This window comes from Phocoena sinus, chromosome 16 (genome assembly GCF_008692025.1).
Source record: "Phocoena sinus isolate mPhoSin1 chromosome 16, mPhoSin1.pri, whole genome shotgun sequence".
NCBI lineage: Eukaryota > Metazoa > Chordata > Mammalia > Artiodactyla > Phocoenidae > Phocoena > Phocoena sinus.
In genome coordinates, this window is record NC_045778.1 from 36,736,534 (window position 1) to 36,754,098 (window position 17,565).

At 57.1% G+C, this 17,565-nt stretch overlaps 1 protein-coding gene across 1 annotated transcript; it reads left to right on the forward strand.

The window, feature by feature from the left end:
* Positions 1-3,107: 3,107 nt before the first annotated feature.
* GPRIN2 (G protein regulated inducer of neurite outgrowth 2) lies at positions 3,108-11,373 on the forward strand. The gene is given in 3 exon segments (XM_032607300.1): positions 3,108-3,211; positions 9,100-9,351; positions 9,353-11,373. Coding segments are annotated over 2 exon segments (1,347 nt in total). The 5' UTR covers positions 3,108-3,211; positions 9,100-9,105; the 3' UTR covers positions 10,454-11,373.
* The last annotated feature ends 6,192 nt before the right edge of the window (positions 11,374-17,565 follow it).

The following is a 17,565-nucleotide window of genomic DNA, read 5'->3' on the forward strand; positions in this document are numbered from 1 at the left end:
CTCCAGGACAAAGGAGAAGCTCGATAAATATTTGATCAAATGACTGATAGCAGCAAGAAGACTCTACAGAACACTTAAGCAAACTCTCTATTTCCTATAGTCCTGTGAGGTGAGAATAAGTACTCTGCAGATGAGGAAGTTGGTGCCCAGAGAGAGGGATGGTTTAGCTTGGGTGTGAGATCACAGAACCAGTGAATATGCGGGGGTGTTGGGATTGTCATCCCTGTCTGACTCTCCATCCTGGGCTCTCTGCCGGCAGCCACTGCAGCCAGGAGAGCTCCCATGACCAGCCACAAATGGAAGAAGAGGACCAGTGGGACAAGGGGCCAAGGCCAGGGTGATGTTCAGAGACCCTAATGGCAGGTTCAGTCAGGCTGCATCTGCGGGCATCCAGCATGGCAGACATCTGCTGACACCCACCTCCAAGCAGGGATCCTTGAAACACTTGCAGTGAAGTTCTCAGGGGGCTCTCTGATGCTCAGGGAGCTGGGAGCCCCAGGTCTGAGGCACCAACTCTCAGTATATCCCCACATAGCTCCTCCCTTCCTGGAACTCTGTTGACTTCCCTAAAAAGGAAATAAGAGTAAGATTCATGAGATGTTGGAGGAGGGGCCCTAATTCCTGGGCAGGGGCAGGAGTGGGTGGTGGTCTCAGCAAACAAATCCCCAACATGCCCCCTTTTGGCCGTATCCCCCTGCCAGGCTGCGTATGGTGAGGAGGCCAGCCATCTGCTAGACCCTGGGAAAGAGACCCCACTGGAAAGGGGTGCTTAGGACAGTCTGAGTCTTCCTGAGCAGAACCCCACCCTCTTCACCAGTGAGTGAGATCCCAACTTGACGCTGTAACTGGAGGGGTGGGGTGGGTGGACAGAGAAGGTAAAGCCAATGCTTCCAGGCCCTAAGCGGCAGGATCTCAGGCTGGGGGGAGTAGACAGTGATGCCCGTCATTAAAATCTGGGCAGAGAAGCGTGAGGGCATGACCCACAGGGTCAAATGCTGTGTGGGACATGGCGGTATAGTCGGCTCTCTGTATCCATGGGTTCCGCACGTGTGGAGTCAATCAGCCACAGATGGCAAACTTAATACACGATCACCAGTCAGTTGAATCCAAGGATGTGGAACCTGCAGATACAGAGGGCCGACTATGACATTTGACCATCTGAGGATTCTGATATCTGCGGTGGGGCCTGGAACAAATACCCCGCGGATACTGAGGGAATGACTGTTCATCCGTTGCGTACTTTGGTCTATGAGACAAACTGATGAGGGGCAGCTCAGAGCTACAGAGAGGGGTACTAAGGCTGGGAGGGCTCTCACATGCAGAGAACACACCAAGGCATTGGGTGGGGGCAGCTGGGTGTGAGGTCCAAGCCACACCTGCTGCACAGTGCCGCACACCCCCTCCTCTGGACTAGGTGCCAGGCTAGGGGCTACGGAAAGTGAATGGTGCAGCCTCCTGCCTGGGCTTTCCACTCTCCAACGGCTGGGGAACTTTCTGCAGGTCCCCTCTTGATGCTGGGTGGAGGCACAGGGCTGGTGGAGACCGGAGAAATGAGGCTGGGGCCTGAGGTCTTCCCAAACTGGAAGAGCAGTAGAGATGGCATTGCCTCTTCCGCCACTGAACCAGAGGGGTGCAGCCCCCTCAGCAAAGGGCTGGGCAGGCAAATCAGTGGTCCCTGAAGCTGGGATCAACAGAGGAGGGTCGACACTGGGGCTCAATTCTCAGAGCCCAGAGATACGACAAGATTCTCTTACAAGGGGCCCTGGGGGTGGGGGGGAAGGGGTCAGGATCAGTCTGGGCTGGTGGACGCCTGTTGGGAGTCTGTGTGTAAGGAGCCCGTGGTTGTCAGAGATTGGGGGATATTGAGTGAACTGACCTCACAGGTCCCCATCCTAGTAGGGCAGGATCGGGATTTCCCAGGGCCTGGACTGGCTCCTGGCATCGTAGGGTGGGGAGAGAGTGAGACAGGGCATTTGGGGGCTGCAGAGAGCAGCGGGAAGGGGTGCGAGCTTGGGCCGAGTCGGCTCGTTCCCACATGGTCAATGCACAAGCCAGCTGTTGGGGTCCCTGGGAGCGGGCTGAAGATTGAATGCCAGGAGTTGGGTTGGCTTGGGGGCAAAGGTGGAGATAGGGACATGGGCGAGGAAAGGGATGAGGAAAGGTGTGGGAGGATACGGGCTTTGGGGCCAGAGCTGGGGAAGCAACTCTGGGCATGGAATCTAGGAGGTTTAGGTTGTGGAGGCCGGGTGGAGGGCTCTGGGGACAAGACCTGGGTCTTGGAGGGGCCGTGGAGGTGGAGTGCAAAGGACCGGGGTAGGTCTTGGGGTCTGCGAGAGTGAATCTGAGAGGATTGGACTCTGGGGTCCAGGGCTTGGAGAATGAACATCCGTAGGGCGGGGACGAAGAGGAACCCGACCGAGTATCCCTGGAGACAGGTCCTAGCGCTGGGGTTCTCGAGGGCAGGGTGGGAAGTCCGTGACTCGTGAAGGGCGGGGCCCGGGTGACCAAGAACACGGTGCGGGCCGTGAGAAAGGGGGTCTCCAGAGCGGCTGTAGACCTCTGTGCGGGGCGTGGTGACGGAGGGGAACAAGGACCGAGGCGGTGGAGCTAGGAAGACTTGGGCTGGGGAGCTGGGTCGGGGGCTGGAGGATTGTGGGGAGCCGAGCCTATGAGACTGGGGACGGCGGGGTCGGGTCGGGAAGATGGGTGTCTTGGGTTGGGGGTCGTTGGACAGGCCTGTAAAACTGGAGATCATGGTGGGGGCGGGGCCGAAAAGACGGGACAGTGGGACGTGCCGCGAGGAAGGTGTCCGGAAGGAGGACTGGAGGCTCGCGGGGCAGAGTAGGGGAGGGTTCGTGGGATTGTAGAGGATGTGGGGATAGTGCGGGGACCAGAGAGACCGTGGGGGCGGGGGCAGGGCCGGGGGCGGGGCCGGGACGCCGACGTGGGCGGTGGAGCGCCGGGGCGGGCCCAGGTGAGCAGGGCCACCGCCCCCTTCGTCCCGTCTGCCCCGGCTCCCCACCCCGGCCTCCAGTCACCCCTTGGCTCCTCCCCGGCGCTGGCTCCGCGGGCCGGGCCGACCGCGGCTGGCGGCGTCTTCGGCCCAGGCCAGGTCCGGCTCGGCTCCATCTTGGGCCGCTGCGCCGGGCACCTGTGGCGGCCACAGGAGCAGCGCTTCCGCCGGCCTGCGCGGCCCTGGGCGGGCGAGAGGGTGAGAGGCCAGCTCCGTTCTCGCCAGTGTTAGGGCGAAGGAGGGTGGGATGGGCGGTGCCTCCCCTTCCTGCGCCCCGGAACCCCACTCTTCACCTCTCCCTGCACTCGGACCCTCCGCATCCCGGCCCCCGCCCAGTGCTCAGCGCCCCCCATGGCCGCATCCCTCCGCTCTCTGGTCTCATTGCCTTTCTTATCCCCTCTTCCACGTCTCCTCTGCCCATCCTCCCATTTCTCAATACTCTGCCCAGGACCCCATCTCATTCTGCCTCCACCCCTGTTCCTATGGTTTCTTCTCCCTTTTCCATCCCCACCGCCCATCCCACCCTCCTCCTACTGCCCCCAGCCCCAGACCACCCTTCCCTCTCACTCCTCCTGCCCTCCATCCCTACCCCCTTGGCCCACAGCCCCGTCTTCTTTCAGTCACTGTCTTTGCTGCTAGGAAGGTCTGTAGCCTAGTTTGGGGGATCGCGTTGAGGACCTTCTCCCTGAGTCCCGGTGGGCTTTGTGTGGGAGGGTCAGGGCAGGGACCCTTGCCCCTGGGGGAGAGGGTGTGGTGTGGTGTGTTCGGGCCTTAGGCTCCACAGCCTGCACGTTTGTTGTGCGGTGTGCAGCTGTGTGGATGCTGCTTCCTGCAGGCTCACGCAGCAAACGGGCCTGTATGTCGGCCTCTGGTGTGTCCACGGCTGGGGCGTGGGCCTATGCTGGTTCATTGGGTGCCCGTGGCCACACAGGTAGGGACACACCAGCCACCTGGGCTGCTTCGGGTTTGGGGCAGCTGGGCCTGGAGGCTGACCTCCATCCCAGGTTCCTCCTGGGAAGTATGGGCAAATCCTCCTCAGGGGAGGAAGCTCTGGGGCTGGTGGGCCCTAGGCTTCTCTGTGGTGAGCAGAGCTGGGTCCTGGGGCCTCTGTCCCACTGTTACCCCAGAACCCTTTCCTGCATAGCTTGTGAGCTGGGCATCTTGTTCTTAAGGCTCTGTGATGGTTACGTTTTGTCCCTCTAAACACTTCTCAGTAGCTCAGGAATGCTCCCTGCTGCATTCCCCCACTTTGGCCCTAAACAGTCTGGTCCTGTCGGTCCCTCTTTTGCTGCTGGGATGGATCAGACCTCCTGCTGGAGGTTGCCACACCCTCACTATGCAATGCAGGATTTGGGTGGTGTGTATCTCTCCCTGGTCCCTGAGGGGTAAGATCCACATCTCAACATATGAGCAGTTTCCCCTCCTGACCACATAGCTTTGCTTTTTCCTGTCTTGGTTTTGCTGGAAACAAGTCATCATCCAAATGCCTGTCCCTTAAAAGAGAAGACCTAAATGGACGCCACAGGTGTGGTCTGCAGTGGGGCCTGCTTGCACTGGCCTTGGTAATCCCCCTGGGCTCATCCCCAGAGGCCTGGGGCTCCTCCGCTAGGGCAACACAGCAGGAGTTGGAACCTCTGACCAGGTCAACCTAGCATTCTCTTTGGTTGGGCCACTGGAAGTTTTTGCGGAACTGGAGTTTTTTACTCAGAATGATACTGGTTGAATGCTGCGTGCGAGGCTGGTTGCTCCTCCACTTGCTGACAAGCAGAACTGAGGCAGCAGGAGAGCGCTGCCTTGGCCACAGGGAATTGGCCACGTTGCAAATTTGACTGGCATCAGATGGGGCAGGAGAGAGAACGTTAAAGTGTCATCTAAAGAACACTAGGGGTCTTGGATACCTCTGTGCCTGTGCTTTAACTGGTGCTAAAACATCTTCCCAGGGTCTCTTTTTTGCATGAAACCAGAGCCTTTTCCATGATTTTTAAGGCAGATGGACATGCCATTTGGGGCACTTAGAATGCAGACTGCAAACTTCTGTGTGTCCGTATGCATGCAGGTATGAGCGTGTGCATGGGCATCCTTCGAAGTTGAGGTTTAAAATAGACTTGGAAACAGTGTGATGATGGAGACATTGGGAACACTGTTGGTAACTAGGTCCTAGGATGAGGTGAGGGTAGGAAAGATTAAGAAGCGAGACCAGGCTAACCTATAGAGTGTCTCGATGTCTTCCTAAAAGCCATCTTTCTGCTCCCCCCCCAACCCCAAGTACTAGTCCTGTGATACCTTGAGCACAAGTCACTTCTGATGGGAGGAAGAAAGATAAGATTATTAACAATCACTGTTCCAGGCAGTCCATATGCTGTCACGTTCAGTCTTCACAACAGCCCTGCAGGGTGGGGATTTATTTCCGATTTGCAGATTGGGGAAACTGAGGCTCAAAGTGGTTAGGGGTCCACCTGAGTGCACATATGTAGGAAGGGAAAGAGCCTGGATTGGAAGCAGACCCCTTGGCCCACCTGCTTGCCCCTGGCTCCAAGGTTCATTTGGTCAGCTCCATTGCTTCCTGAGAGGCCCCTCTTCTTAGTGGTAGGGTGTGTGGGAAACCTCCTTTCCCTGGCATAACTCGAGTAACTTCCCTCGAAGCCCTTTCCTCGTTCGGGCTGGGAAGGCCAGCTAGGGTTCAGCTGTGGGTTCTTTGACATTTCTGAGCTGCTCCAGGTCTCAGTTTTGTCACCTGCCATTTGTGGAGGTGGGCTGAGGAAGGGAACCAACAGAAATATAACCTCCTCCCCCCACCCCCGGTGTCTTTGTGGTCACTGTTCTCTCACTGGGTGATGACTAACCCTGGACACTAGACAGCCATCTGGTGAGGCAGGCACAGCGGGACCCTTGTCACTGACGGCTTCTCACCAGCTCCTGGTGGAGTCTGAGGGTATCCCCAGCCTTGTCCCACCCTTTCCTTAGTGGGGCCAGGGCCTGGCCTGGCTTCTTAAGGACCTATTTGTGAGGAGGGTCCAGGGTAGGTGAGGCTCAGCCAGAAGCTGTGTAGGCTGTCCAGATGGGGCTTCCTTGGCATACGTGGCCTTGGGGCTCCGTGGCTGTCTGCCTGCCAGGGGCTATCTGTGACCAAAGCCTTCCCACGCAGCAGGTGCTCCTCCTGCCCTCTTGACTCTGGGCAGCCTATGAAGCTGCTAAGAAGCAGGTCGGGTGGGATGGACACCCAGGCTTTGTTCGTACTCATTCACTTGTTCCACTGGCATGTTGTGGGCCCCACTGGGAGTGCCAGACGCTGCACCGGGTTCTGGGACTCCAGTTGAGCCATGGCAACAGTAAATAAAAAAGAACGACAGTGGAGAGTGATGGTGTCTGGGATAGAGGTCTGCACGGTGCTCAGAGGGAGCACAGAGACCCTCACACACTCTTGGGTTTAATTCCTGGCTTAACCACTTACCAGCTGTGTGCCCTTGAGGAAGTCACTAAACCTCTCTCATACGTCCCAGATGACATATGTCATGAGGTTGCTTGGACTATTAAATGAGACAGTGCTGGAAAGGAGATGGCACACGCCTGGCAAACAGTGGGTGATTGGGCACTGGGAGCTGTTTTTCTTATTATCATCACTGTGATTGTTATTGGCTTTGTCGCCCTTCTCTGTTTATGTGTCCATCTTAGAACTCCTTGAGGGCTGGGCCTGGGTCATAGTCCTCTCTTGCCTACTCATCCTTTTCCTGACTCTTCCAGGGACGAGTCTGGCTTCATCCCCAAGGAGCAGCCAGGACAGGATACTCCTGCCCAGGCTGGGACCATGTCTATAACTGCACAGTCCAGTATTAACCATATGTGGTTATATATCGTCATTAACCATATGTGGCCCTTTAAATTTCGATTCCTTAAATTTAAACAGAACAAGATTTCGGTTTCTCAGTCACACTAGCCACACGCCAAGTGCCCAGTAGCCACATGTGGCCAGTGCCTACTGCACTGGATGGCACAGAGCAGCATCTTTCCATCATTGCCAGAAGTTGTGCTGAACTGGGCTTCCTAGCAAGCCTGGAGCTCTCAGGGGACAGCTGCCCTAGAAACCTCCTCACCGTCGGCTCGAACAGCCACCAGCCATCTCCTGAGCTCTGGGACAGCAAGAAGTCTGTAATATACAGAAACTGAGTTCCCGAGAGCCCTTCCCACATTCCCTTTCAAGTGGCCTTGCTCACCTGGCCAGGGTGGTTGGTTTCTTGACAGTTCTTATCAGCCCAGGCTGGGAAGGCAGGACTGGGGTTGTCCAAACTGCAGCTGTTGCCTGCTATCCCTGCGGTGTTTCTCCAGCTGGTCCTGCCCGGCTGGGAGTCTCAGAGTAATGTTTCTAATTCACAGCTTTGGCTGGGGCCAGGCTGGCCCAGATGCCCTGACCCCACTCCCTCCCTTTGGGGCCCTGCCCAGCCCCTAGCCTGCTGCCCCCTTGTTGTGCTCTGAACACATGCCTCCTGCTTTCTGCTCACCCTATTCCTTCCCCCTGGGCACCATCTCCCTCCTCTCTCTCCAGGCCTGACCTGCATGGCTGGTCCTCCAGGAAGTTCTGATCCATCATGCAAAGTGAGCTCTCCTGCCTTGGAAATGCCCTCCCTCAGGCCCCGTTCTTGGCACTCAGCCCTTTCCCCTACGGGTTTACTCTTGTATTCGCTTGTTCTCTCCATCAGACACACGGCAGACACTTTCTGAGTGCCAGCCACGTGTTAGGACAGACAGTGGGGAACAGGCCACAGGCTTTGACAGCTTCAGGCTGGTGGGAGGCCCACAGTTGGCCAGACTTTTCCATCCAGGCCAGACAGTGCTCAGCCAGAGATGGAGCCAGTCCCGTTGGGGAAAGCTTCCCCGGGAGGAGACACCAAGGTTGAAGGGGCCGGTGCTGACTCTGGGCTGCAGATGGGCCAGTAGGCAGGTCTGGAGGAGTCTGTATGGCTAGAGGAAGGGACAGGAATGGCAGGGAGGGAATGGGGCAGGAAGGGTGCGAGTGTCTGATTGGTGGTACAGGTATCCCCTGCTTTTCAAAAGTTCACTTTACGTCACTTCACTTTTATGAGAGACCTACATTAATTAGTACATGTTTTCAATAAAGGAAAGAAATCCAAAGAGGATTTTACAAGAAAAGGTAGTTGCTTCTTTGCTTTATACCATTTTGGTTTACGAACGGTTCCATAGGAATGCTGTACTTTTGGATAGCGGGGGAGGCCTGTACTGGACCCCATTCTGGGGGGGGCACAGCTGATCTAAACTGGTTCCATGTTGCCCAGTTCCGAGAGCCTGGCATGCAGTAGGTGCTCAGGAGATGGCTGTGGGAGGAATGAGAAATGCCGAGTGAGTCCTGTGCGTAGAGGGCTGGTGTGGGGGCCTCTTCCTACGCTTGGAACCTGTGATGGAAGCCAGGAAAGCCCTTCCCCTTCATGGCAGCCAAGACTGATCCCCAGAGACGTGACAGCTCAGTCAGGCTACGCGAGAGAAGATGGGGAGGGGGCATGGGAGAACCCAGGGTGGTTCTCAGTGTGCCCTGTATTCATTTCTTGCTTGTCCCACGAAACTTCTCTGAGCACCCGCCCCCCTCCCCGCACCGTGTACCAAAGAGGCTCTAGTCCAGGTGAAAGAGATACTGACAGTTGTGGGAGGAACCTGGCTAGTATTCACCAGTTGAGCTTTACTGGTTATTAAAATACTGCAATACTTCTGTGCTAAGACCCATTGTCCCCAGCAGGCTTGGCCTCTCCCCTGGCTCCCCGTTTCCCCATAACCCAGCAGTAAAGAATCAACAGCTGGCCTCCTGAGTGGTCTCTAGGACCTTACCCTAGGGCTCGTTCTGATCGCTCGGTTCTGGTTTTTAGATATTTGAAGTGTCATCCCTGTGTATAATGTGTGGTGACCTTGATTTGAAGTGTCTGGTCTCCTGTCATTGTTTTGCTTGTGGCTTTGCCTGGTCAGGCAGGCTGGGACTGAAGCTGTCCCCGCAGTGTGCCTTGCACCCTGTGGGCCCCCAGCAGAGTCCAGGGGAAGTGCTGCACCCAACTCAACGCCGCTCCCTCCCTCTCTCTCTCCTGCAGGCAGCCATGAGATCCAGCCACCCTGAGCGGGGTGCCCAGGAACCCCTCAGTCCCTGCCCTCAGCCCCTGTCCTGGAGCTCCTCCAGCCTGCTGGGCGCAGGCCGGGGGCAGAGGCCGGAGCTCCACAAGAGCGCCAGCAGCACCGTATGGCAGGCCCAGCCGGGCGAGGCCAGCACGGGTGCCCAGGTCCCGGAGGAAGAAGGGCACCAGGCTGAGAGTGAGGAGCAGGCACGTGCCTCCAGCCCCCCGGCCACAGCCCGGGGCCGTGGGTCACTGGCAGAGCAGCACTGTGAGCGGTGGTGAGCTGTGCTGCCTACGGGACCCCAGCACCGCCGCTGTGCAGAGAAGCCACTCGGACCTGGTCTGCAGCACCCAGATCTGGGGCCACAGCAGTGCCCGGAAGGCCAGCCTCAGCTGCTCGGCCCTGGGCAGCTCGCCTGTCCATAGAGCTCAGCTGCAGCCCAGCAGCACTTCTGGCTGGGGTGGCCAAGCCCCTGCAGGCCTGGAAAGGGACCTGGCTCTGGAGGATGAGACTTCAAACTCAGCCTGGACACTGGACGAGAGTCAGGTGCGGGTGCCGCCACCTGACCTGGGGGGCACAATGACCCACAGCAGCAGCCTCAAAGCCACTGGGCAGTCGACCACCACCTCCTGCCACGCTCTGCCCCCAGCAGCGCTACTCTGTGGTGTGAGGGAGGTGGGGGCCAGCAGCTGCGGCCATGGCCTGCCTGCCCCAGGGATCCTGGCCTTTCCTAAACTAGCGGCATCACTGAGTGAATCTGGGCTGCAGGCTCAGCACGGGGTGAAATTCCAGTGTAGGTTGTCTGCGGGGCTTCCTGGGCATTCCCACTGCTGTGCGTACCCTTGGGGTCCCACCGGGTTAGCTATGGAGGCTGGCGCCAGGACCAAGGATATGTGGACCATGACCTCAGCAAGTGACTTGGCCCCCATCTTGGCATCACCTCTGTCAGCCCAGGATGCTGGTGTGCAAGCGGCCCCCAAGGCAGTCTGCAAAGCTGTGGCCACCAGCCCGCCTCTGGAGGCCCCTGTGGCCCTGCACACATTCTCGGAGGTAACTCTGGGGTCCAGCCTGGAGGAGGTGCCATCCCCTGTGCGGGACGTGCGATGGGATGCTGAGGGCATGACATGGGAGGTGTATGGAGCTGCAGTGGACCCTGAGGTACTCGGCCTGGCCATCCAGAAGCACCTGGAGATGCAGTTTGAGCAGCTGCAGCGGGCCTCTGCCAGCGAGAACAGCTTGTCTGTGGAGAGCCGGAGGGGGCCGCTTCGAGCTGTTATGCAGTCCCTGCAGTGCCCCAGCTGCTGCGGCTGCTCCAGTGCAGTCCCTGAGTAAGGAGCCGCAGTCCCAGGAGCTGCCCTGGGCCCATGGACTCAGCCCCAGGGACAGTAGGGGCCCTGTGCCCTTTGGACCCACTGGCACCCATGGACGTGTCTCTGTTCTTGGCTGTCTGCAGACCGCAGGACTGCAGCCTGGGGGCTTCCTGCCCCCTGCAGCTGGGCTAGTTTTTAAGGGCTTGATTTCCAAGAGCCACATCTGCGCATCCGGCTCTGAACTCTGGTACAGTTTCAACACTGTGCATAATGGGGATCCTGACTTTTCTGTCAAAACCCTCGACCTTCTGTTCAGTCTCTCCTCAGAACTCTGCCATGATTTCCCCAGGCCTCTTGATGGCTTTATTTTCACAGCAGTGCTGAGATACAACAAATTCCTGCCGTGAGACGTGGGGCCCCAAATGGCAAGGACTGTCTGAGTCTTTCGGGGAGGGAACTGACATTGTGGAGGCCTCCCATGTGCCACAGCCTGTACTCATCCCCTTACTCTGTGGAGTCTTTACCGCTTCACTCTGTTTTATAGACGCAACCACAGACACTGGCATGGCTGTAACTGCCATGCCCTGGGTTGGACAGCTCGAGGTGGTGGGATGAGAGCAGAGCTGAGGCTGGCTGAAGCCTGCAGTGTTTTCCTGCAGCACATGGCCGGCAGTGCAGGGCAGTTGTGAACAAGAAGAATTTGTTGAGCCCATGTTCCATGCCCGGTTCTGTGAGTTCCTTGGGAGAGAAGCTGCCCGTGCCCTTGCTGAGCTCACAGCGTGTAGGATGGGGGGCTCTGAGCATTACAGAGGACTGCAGGGTACTTCTAAGAGCCAGCATCCCTGTAGGTCATGTGTCAGGCACTGGCCTCAGGAGGGAGAGCGGGTGGCCACCTGTCCCAAAATATGTTGCAGTGCCTGAAATTGTACCATTTTCACCTTGCTCCTTTGGCTTAAGGACTTATTCTCAGCTGGTGCAGTTTCTTCAAAGGAGGGGGCAGGAATGGTGGGAAAAGGGAAGGAGCCTGGGGTGGGGTCTCCCACCTAGTGGGAAATGGCAGGAGCTGTGAGGCCATGGGGATCAGGGGGCCAGGGGGGTGGGGAGCTCAGGACACTGGCACTTAGCACAGCCTGACTTCATTGACAAAGGAGCGCTCAAGACCTGCGGAGGATAAGGGTGAGTTTGTGTCCTTGTCCTGGGGCTTAGTGTTGGGGATTCCAAGCTCCTGGGACAGAATCCACCAGCACCGCCTTATGAGCGAGCCAAAGATTAGTGCCCTGCCTAGAGTCACCTGGCGTGGGAAGGTGGAGTCAGGGCCCACATGCAGCCCTGCCCATGGCCTGGCCCTGTTCCTGGGCCCCCTTCTCCTGGTGTGCAGGAGGGGACTTGATCTTACTCCCCTTTTAAAATGTGATCAAGCAGGTTCTCATGCAGTCATAAGGCTCTTGGCACCGTGCAGCCTGGGGGCCTGGGCCTGTCCATCCCGACGCCTGTGGTTCAGGGCAAGCATGTCACGCTCCGGGGAGTGACATGTGGGTACCAGGGTGCCCTCATCTCTGGCCCTGCATGGGGATGCCAGGAGCCCCAGCTGTGAGGACACGGGGGGAGGAGTGATGAACTGGGGTAGGAAGGCATCTTCACACAGGGCCAGAGCTGAGCAGGGTCTTGACGATATAGCGGGGCTGGACTGGTGGGTAATCAGGGAAGGGTATACCAGGCAGAGAGAACGGCCTGGCCAGAGGCTTGGAGGTGGCTGTCTTGCCCAGGCTGCGGTGAATCACTGCGGTGCAGGCTGTGTTGGGGTGTTTGTTGTGTTGGGAGGCTGGCAAGGGGGTCCTAGTTGTGAGGCTCCTGGTGTGACTGAGGAAAGGGACTTTACAGGAGCTGTGGAAGCAGGGGTGGACACAGACTTCATTACAGCAATGTCCCTGGCTGCCATGACAGGAGATTCGAGTGGAAGAGGTGGGAGGGAGGAATGGGACTGGGGAATGGGAACCAAGGAGCGGCCTGTTAGGGGGAGATGGAGAGGGCAGCTAGGGCTGGGTGCGCGCACAAACACACACACACACAGCGTGTGATGGATTTTGGAAGGAGGAGGAATTCCAGGAAGCTGAGGCTTCCAGTCTGAGTAAAAGGAGGTGAGGCTACCACCTGGGACAAGGAGAGGCAGGTGGAGGTTGGGGAGGGACAGGTGAAAGGCTGCACGCCACAGGGCTTGGCTGAGACCAGTGACATCCTTCATGAAGAGACTTTCTCCTCTGTCCTATGCAAACCGTCATGAGTTCATTCTCCGTCTGCCACCTCTAGGCTGCCCCTGATATGTCAAGATGGCAGGCTGGGCTGTGCCCTGAATGGGGAGGGCTAGCCAGCCACCCACCTCATCGTGACCCAGATAAAGGTTTGCAGGGTGGCACTGGAATCCAGCCTGGCCTGTGTCCGAGCTGGGGGCTGTGCATGGCTGGGGCCCCCAGAACACCCTCCTAGGTAAGCTTGCCGCCCCAGACCAGCGGAAATGGCGTCCTTGGCCTCACAAGCCCCGGCTGCACAGCCTCTGCGGACAAGTCTACTTGGAGCAGCTGCAGCTTAATTTTCGACTTCAACCTGGAGACCCAACCCTCCCACCCGCTTCCCGCTGTGGCCTTTCCCTGGCTGGGCCTAACTGGCAGTGGTTTAGGGTCCCAGGACATGGCCACCAGCTTCATTTACAGATCTCCTCCTCTCAGACTCCAGATTTCTGACCAGACTTTCTGGGACCCCTTCAGACCTGGCTCTGGAAGGTGGTGGATTTCATTATGTGTATGTCTGTTTTGTTTTGAACTTGAAATAAAGTAATGGAGATCCCAGCTTTGTCAGGGAAGGGTCCAGTTGGTCCTGGCTGGTCTTGTTTGTTTTGTTTTCTTCTGGTAGATTCTGTCCTTTGGAGCATTCCCCAGATTCCTAGAGCTCCCTGCTCAGGCAGGAATCACCTCTTCTCCAGGGATCTCCCTTCCGTCCACCAGCTCTCCTTCCTGGCAACCTGGGGCCCCAGTAGCCGAAGCCTGGCTCCCTGGAACTTGTCACCTGTGGGCCTGGCCAGGACACAGGGCATGCATCTCCTCTCCAAGTCCAAAGCTGCCATCACCGTCACAGGGATCACCGGTCTACCTGGGGGAAAAGCTGTTCCTGCCAGAGTGTAGGCTACTGCTGGGCTGAGGGCACAGTGTGGGGGAGGGTGCAAAAGCAGAAAATGGCCCTGACCCACTGTGACATCACCTCCCGAATCCGATGAATTGGGTCTCTGTCCCGCAGAGGTACTGGATTTTTATTTCACAGGAGGCCAATGGGGTCTTCCCAATGCAGGTCCCGATACTTAGGATATTGAGGGGGGCACTATAGCTTAGTAGTCTAAAACTTGAGTTTGAATCCTGGATCTCACCTATAGCTATGAGACCTTGGTCAAGTTACTAACCTCGCTGATCCTCAACTTCCTCATCTGTAAAATGGGGGTGATATTGGTGCCTCCCTTATTTGACTTGCTGTGAGGAGTAAACGAAGTAGTCCACATAAGGTACCTGGCACTGAGTTAGCGCTTAGCACACATCTGCTGTCGCTAGGTACCACTTCCACAGCCACCGGTGGGATCAGCTCTTGCCCTGTCAGCTTGGCCTTAATCAAGGCCCACATTGTTTCCTTAAACCTCCCTCGTTGAGAGCCTCTTTCCAGGTCCTTCACCCTCTGCCTTGAACCGTGCTTGGGACACATGTATTCTGGCCCTGGTCCTCTGAAACCCTGGCTCCCAGAGCCATGTTAAGGAGAAGCATCCCATCTCTCACTGCTAGTCTGCAGTGGGCTCCCCAGAAGCTTTTCATTTCCCAACGTCTTTCCTGAGAAAAGACACAGCGTGCTTTCTCAGCATCCTATTAAGAGCGCCTCCATCGGCATCCATCCCAGGGGCAGTGGGGAGGCTCTGCAGGTCCTGCACGCACTGCCCTTGGTGCTCTTTTTCCCCCACCCCCTATTTATCTTTAATTTCAGTTCCCCCCTTTTCTCCTTTTCTGTCTCATGTCCTCTTTGCCCCCAGAAACCTTCTTTCTCCCCACCATCCATCCCACTGTCCCCATATCCCGCTGCTTCTTTCCCTTTATGCCAAAGCTCTGCCTTGCCTTATCCCTTCTGCTCCAAACAGCAGTCTCTCTCTTCCCGTGGTCAGGGTCTTGGCATTCCTGATTTTCACTAGTCTAGGCCCTTCCTTCCCACCTGTCCTTTCTCTCTTTGGACAAAATCCAAACTGTTTGAGCTTGCCAAATAGCTTCTGAGCTTCTTCCTGGAGAAGGAGGCCTCCCTGGGACAACTTGGGGTTGCTTTGTCAGGCTGTTTCCGTCGCTTTTGCCCAAAGAGAGAAATCAGTTGTCAGTGGTCCTGCCCTGTGAGTGAAGAGGCTTTGATCAGGCTAGAAGGGCACCTATGGATCCTCAGTTTGGGTGACTTTTATTGGGCCCTGGCTGGCTAGGTCACCCAAGGGGCACGACAGGTGGGTGGTACCCATCTGCTGGCTTTAGGTAGGTCATCTCTCTCATGTTTTCAGAATCTTCTTGCTTGCCTTGTAATTAGGTTGGGGCATGGCCTGGGCCTCGGTAGGGATACACCACGCTGTCTGGTCTCTGCTCCCTTCCTGTGTGGGACTGGACTTGTGTCTAGGAGCCAGGGCTGGGGGCAGGGGGAGGAGACTTCTGAGAAGACTTCTGAGACACTGAGAAGGCCTGAGGTGCGCCCAGGTAGGGAGCCTTTGTTGGGGCGGGAATTTTCTATGGCTCACCAAAGAACTACACTTGGGGTGCTGGAGTCCAGCTGGGGAGGAGTGGAATTGCCTCTCATCCCAGGCCCACTTGGCTCATCCCCTTTAGGCTTCTGCTTTGCCCTTCCTCTCGTCACATTTCATTTCTAGCTGTCAAGGGTCTAGGAAGAAAGTGGCCGAGGACGCCATTTGGTTTGCAAGCTTTGTGGCTTTTGTAAGCCCCGCTTGCGTCTTTTAAGGAACACTCTCTGGTTTGATTTTCTTTCCCTTCAGACTTGGGGGAATTCAGAGAGAGGGGAAGGGGCCTCTTGAGAAGATTTCAACCCAACCCAAGATTTCCCCTCTCCCCTGATGCAATCCCCTGGGCATGGCCCACGGCCTCCTCCGTGGTCACACTACTGGACTGGGGAAAGGAGAGGCAGGAATCAGCAGAACTGTGGTCCCAGAGGGACTGGGACACAGCTGGGCGTCAGTCCCAGGCGGCTGGTGGGGTCAGCCAAGGGCTTCGGTGCGGAGCTGGGATCCGGGCAGCGCAGCCCGCCGGAGGAGCACGGGCGCCCTCTTGTGGCCGTGAAATCGCCTTCCAGAGGCACCTGGGGGCCCAGGTTGGGAGCCACCAACCCTGCCCCGCCCGGGGCGGCCTCGAGCGACCTTCCTCCTGTCCCGCCCCGGGTTGAAGACGCGGGGCGGGTTGGGGGGGATGGCGGACACTGCTAAGTTCGGTCCCTGTGCCTTCTCCTCCCCCTCCGCCACTCCTGACGCTCCACTGCCAACCAGGACAGCTGAACGGAAGATTCCAGAGAGGTGCAAAGGGCTGGAGAAGGTGGAGGGGGTGGAGTCCAGGCGGTGCGAGGCGGGGCGGAGAGAGGGCTGCGGGCGCCCAGAAGGGGAAGGGGGGCGGGGGCGATTTCGGCCTTTGAAAGGGAAGACAGCCTCACTTTACTTACACCCTTGACTCCAGATGTGAGTTATACACGCCGAGGGGGCTGAGAGTAGGAGCCTTGTTTTATAACCCTTCTTCTTCGGGTTGCCTTTGTCTTTAAGTTTACCTAGAGCCTCTAAATGTGCCCGTGGTCCCACCCCACGAAGGTCCTCTTCCTGGGCCATGGAGAGAGCAGGTGTGGACAGCCAGGAGTGTGCCTCCCGTCACGGGGGACTGACCCTGTCTGGCAGAGGGAGTACCGGGGGCAGTGGGCTTGAGGAGGGGGTTCTGAGCTAGAGCTGACTGTCAGAGAGGGACTGGGGCCTAAAGGTCACCGCGGTGGCGGCTGATTCTGAGGGTCTTTCCCCTGGTCTCTCCTTGCCTGGCATGATTTCCACCTGCTCTGTCCGGTGCCCAGGGCCAGCTGGGTGTGCCAGGGGTGATGGCAGCCAAGAGAGAGGTTGGAGGGAGAGCCTGTTCTTTGCAGCATGTCGGGCAGGAGGATTGGATAGAGCCTCTCAACTGAAGTGTGGCTGAGAGCTGTGTCTGGGATGGAAAGAGAGAGTAGAACTTGAGCAGGGGTGGGCTTCTCTTCTTCGGTGGGGTGAGAGGGAGTGGCTGGGCCCAGGACAAGCACTCCTCTCTCTTTATATGCCCACAAAGCCTCCCTGAAATGGTCTCTCGAGGACATTTTTTTGTTTTGTTTTTTGGCTGCATTGGGTCTTCGTTGCTGCGCGCGGGCTTTCTCTAGCTGCAGCGAGCGTGGGCTACTCATTGCGGTGCGCGGGCTTCTCATTGCAGTCGCTTCTCTTGTTGTGGAGCACAAGCTTTAGGCACGCGGACTTCAGTAGTTGTGGCGCACGGGATTAGTTGCTCCGCGGCATGTGGGATCTTCCCGGACCAGGGCTCGAACCTGTGTCCCCTCCATTGTGGTCCGATTCTTAACCACTGCACCAAGAGGGAAGCCCCCTTGAGGACATTTTTGATTGCAAGTAACTGAATTATGAATCAAAAGTTATCTAAACAATGAGAATGTTTAATTCACCACTTAATTCTTAATTTCAGTTAAGAATTTAGGAGGTCACTGTTCTAGAGTAGGCTCAGTGGCTCAATGAAGACATCAAGGATTCAGATTCTTTCCGTAATTCTGCTCTGCCATCTTCAGGGTGTTAGCAACGGCTAGCCTCATGGTTACAAGATGGCTGCGGCACCTCCAGACATCACATTCTCCTAGAAAGCAAGAGACCTACAGTCTGCCGCAAGAACTTATTGGTACGCACAGTTAACCAGCTGAAAAACATCAGCTTTTCATAGTCTGTCAGTGAATGAAGGCAATGATAACAGTGGCTACCACACTCTGACACTAAACAAATGGTAGAAACAGTGACGATATTTTGCATACGTTATCTTCTTTACTTCTCACAATTTGCCCCACTTC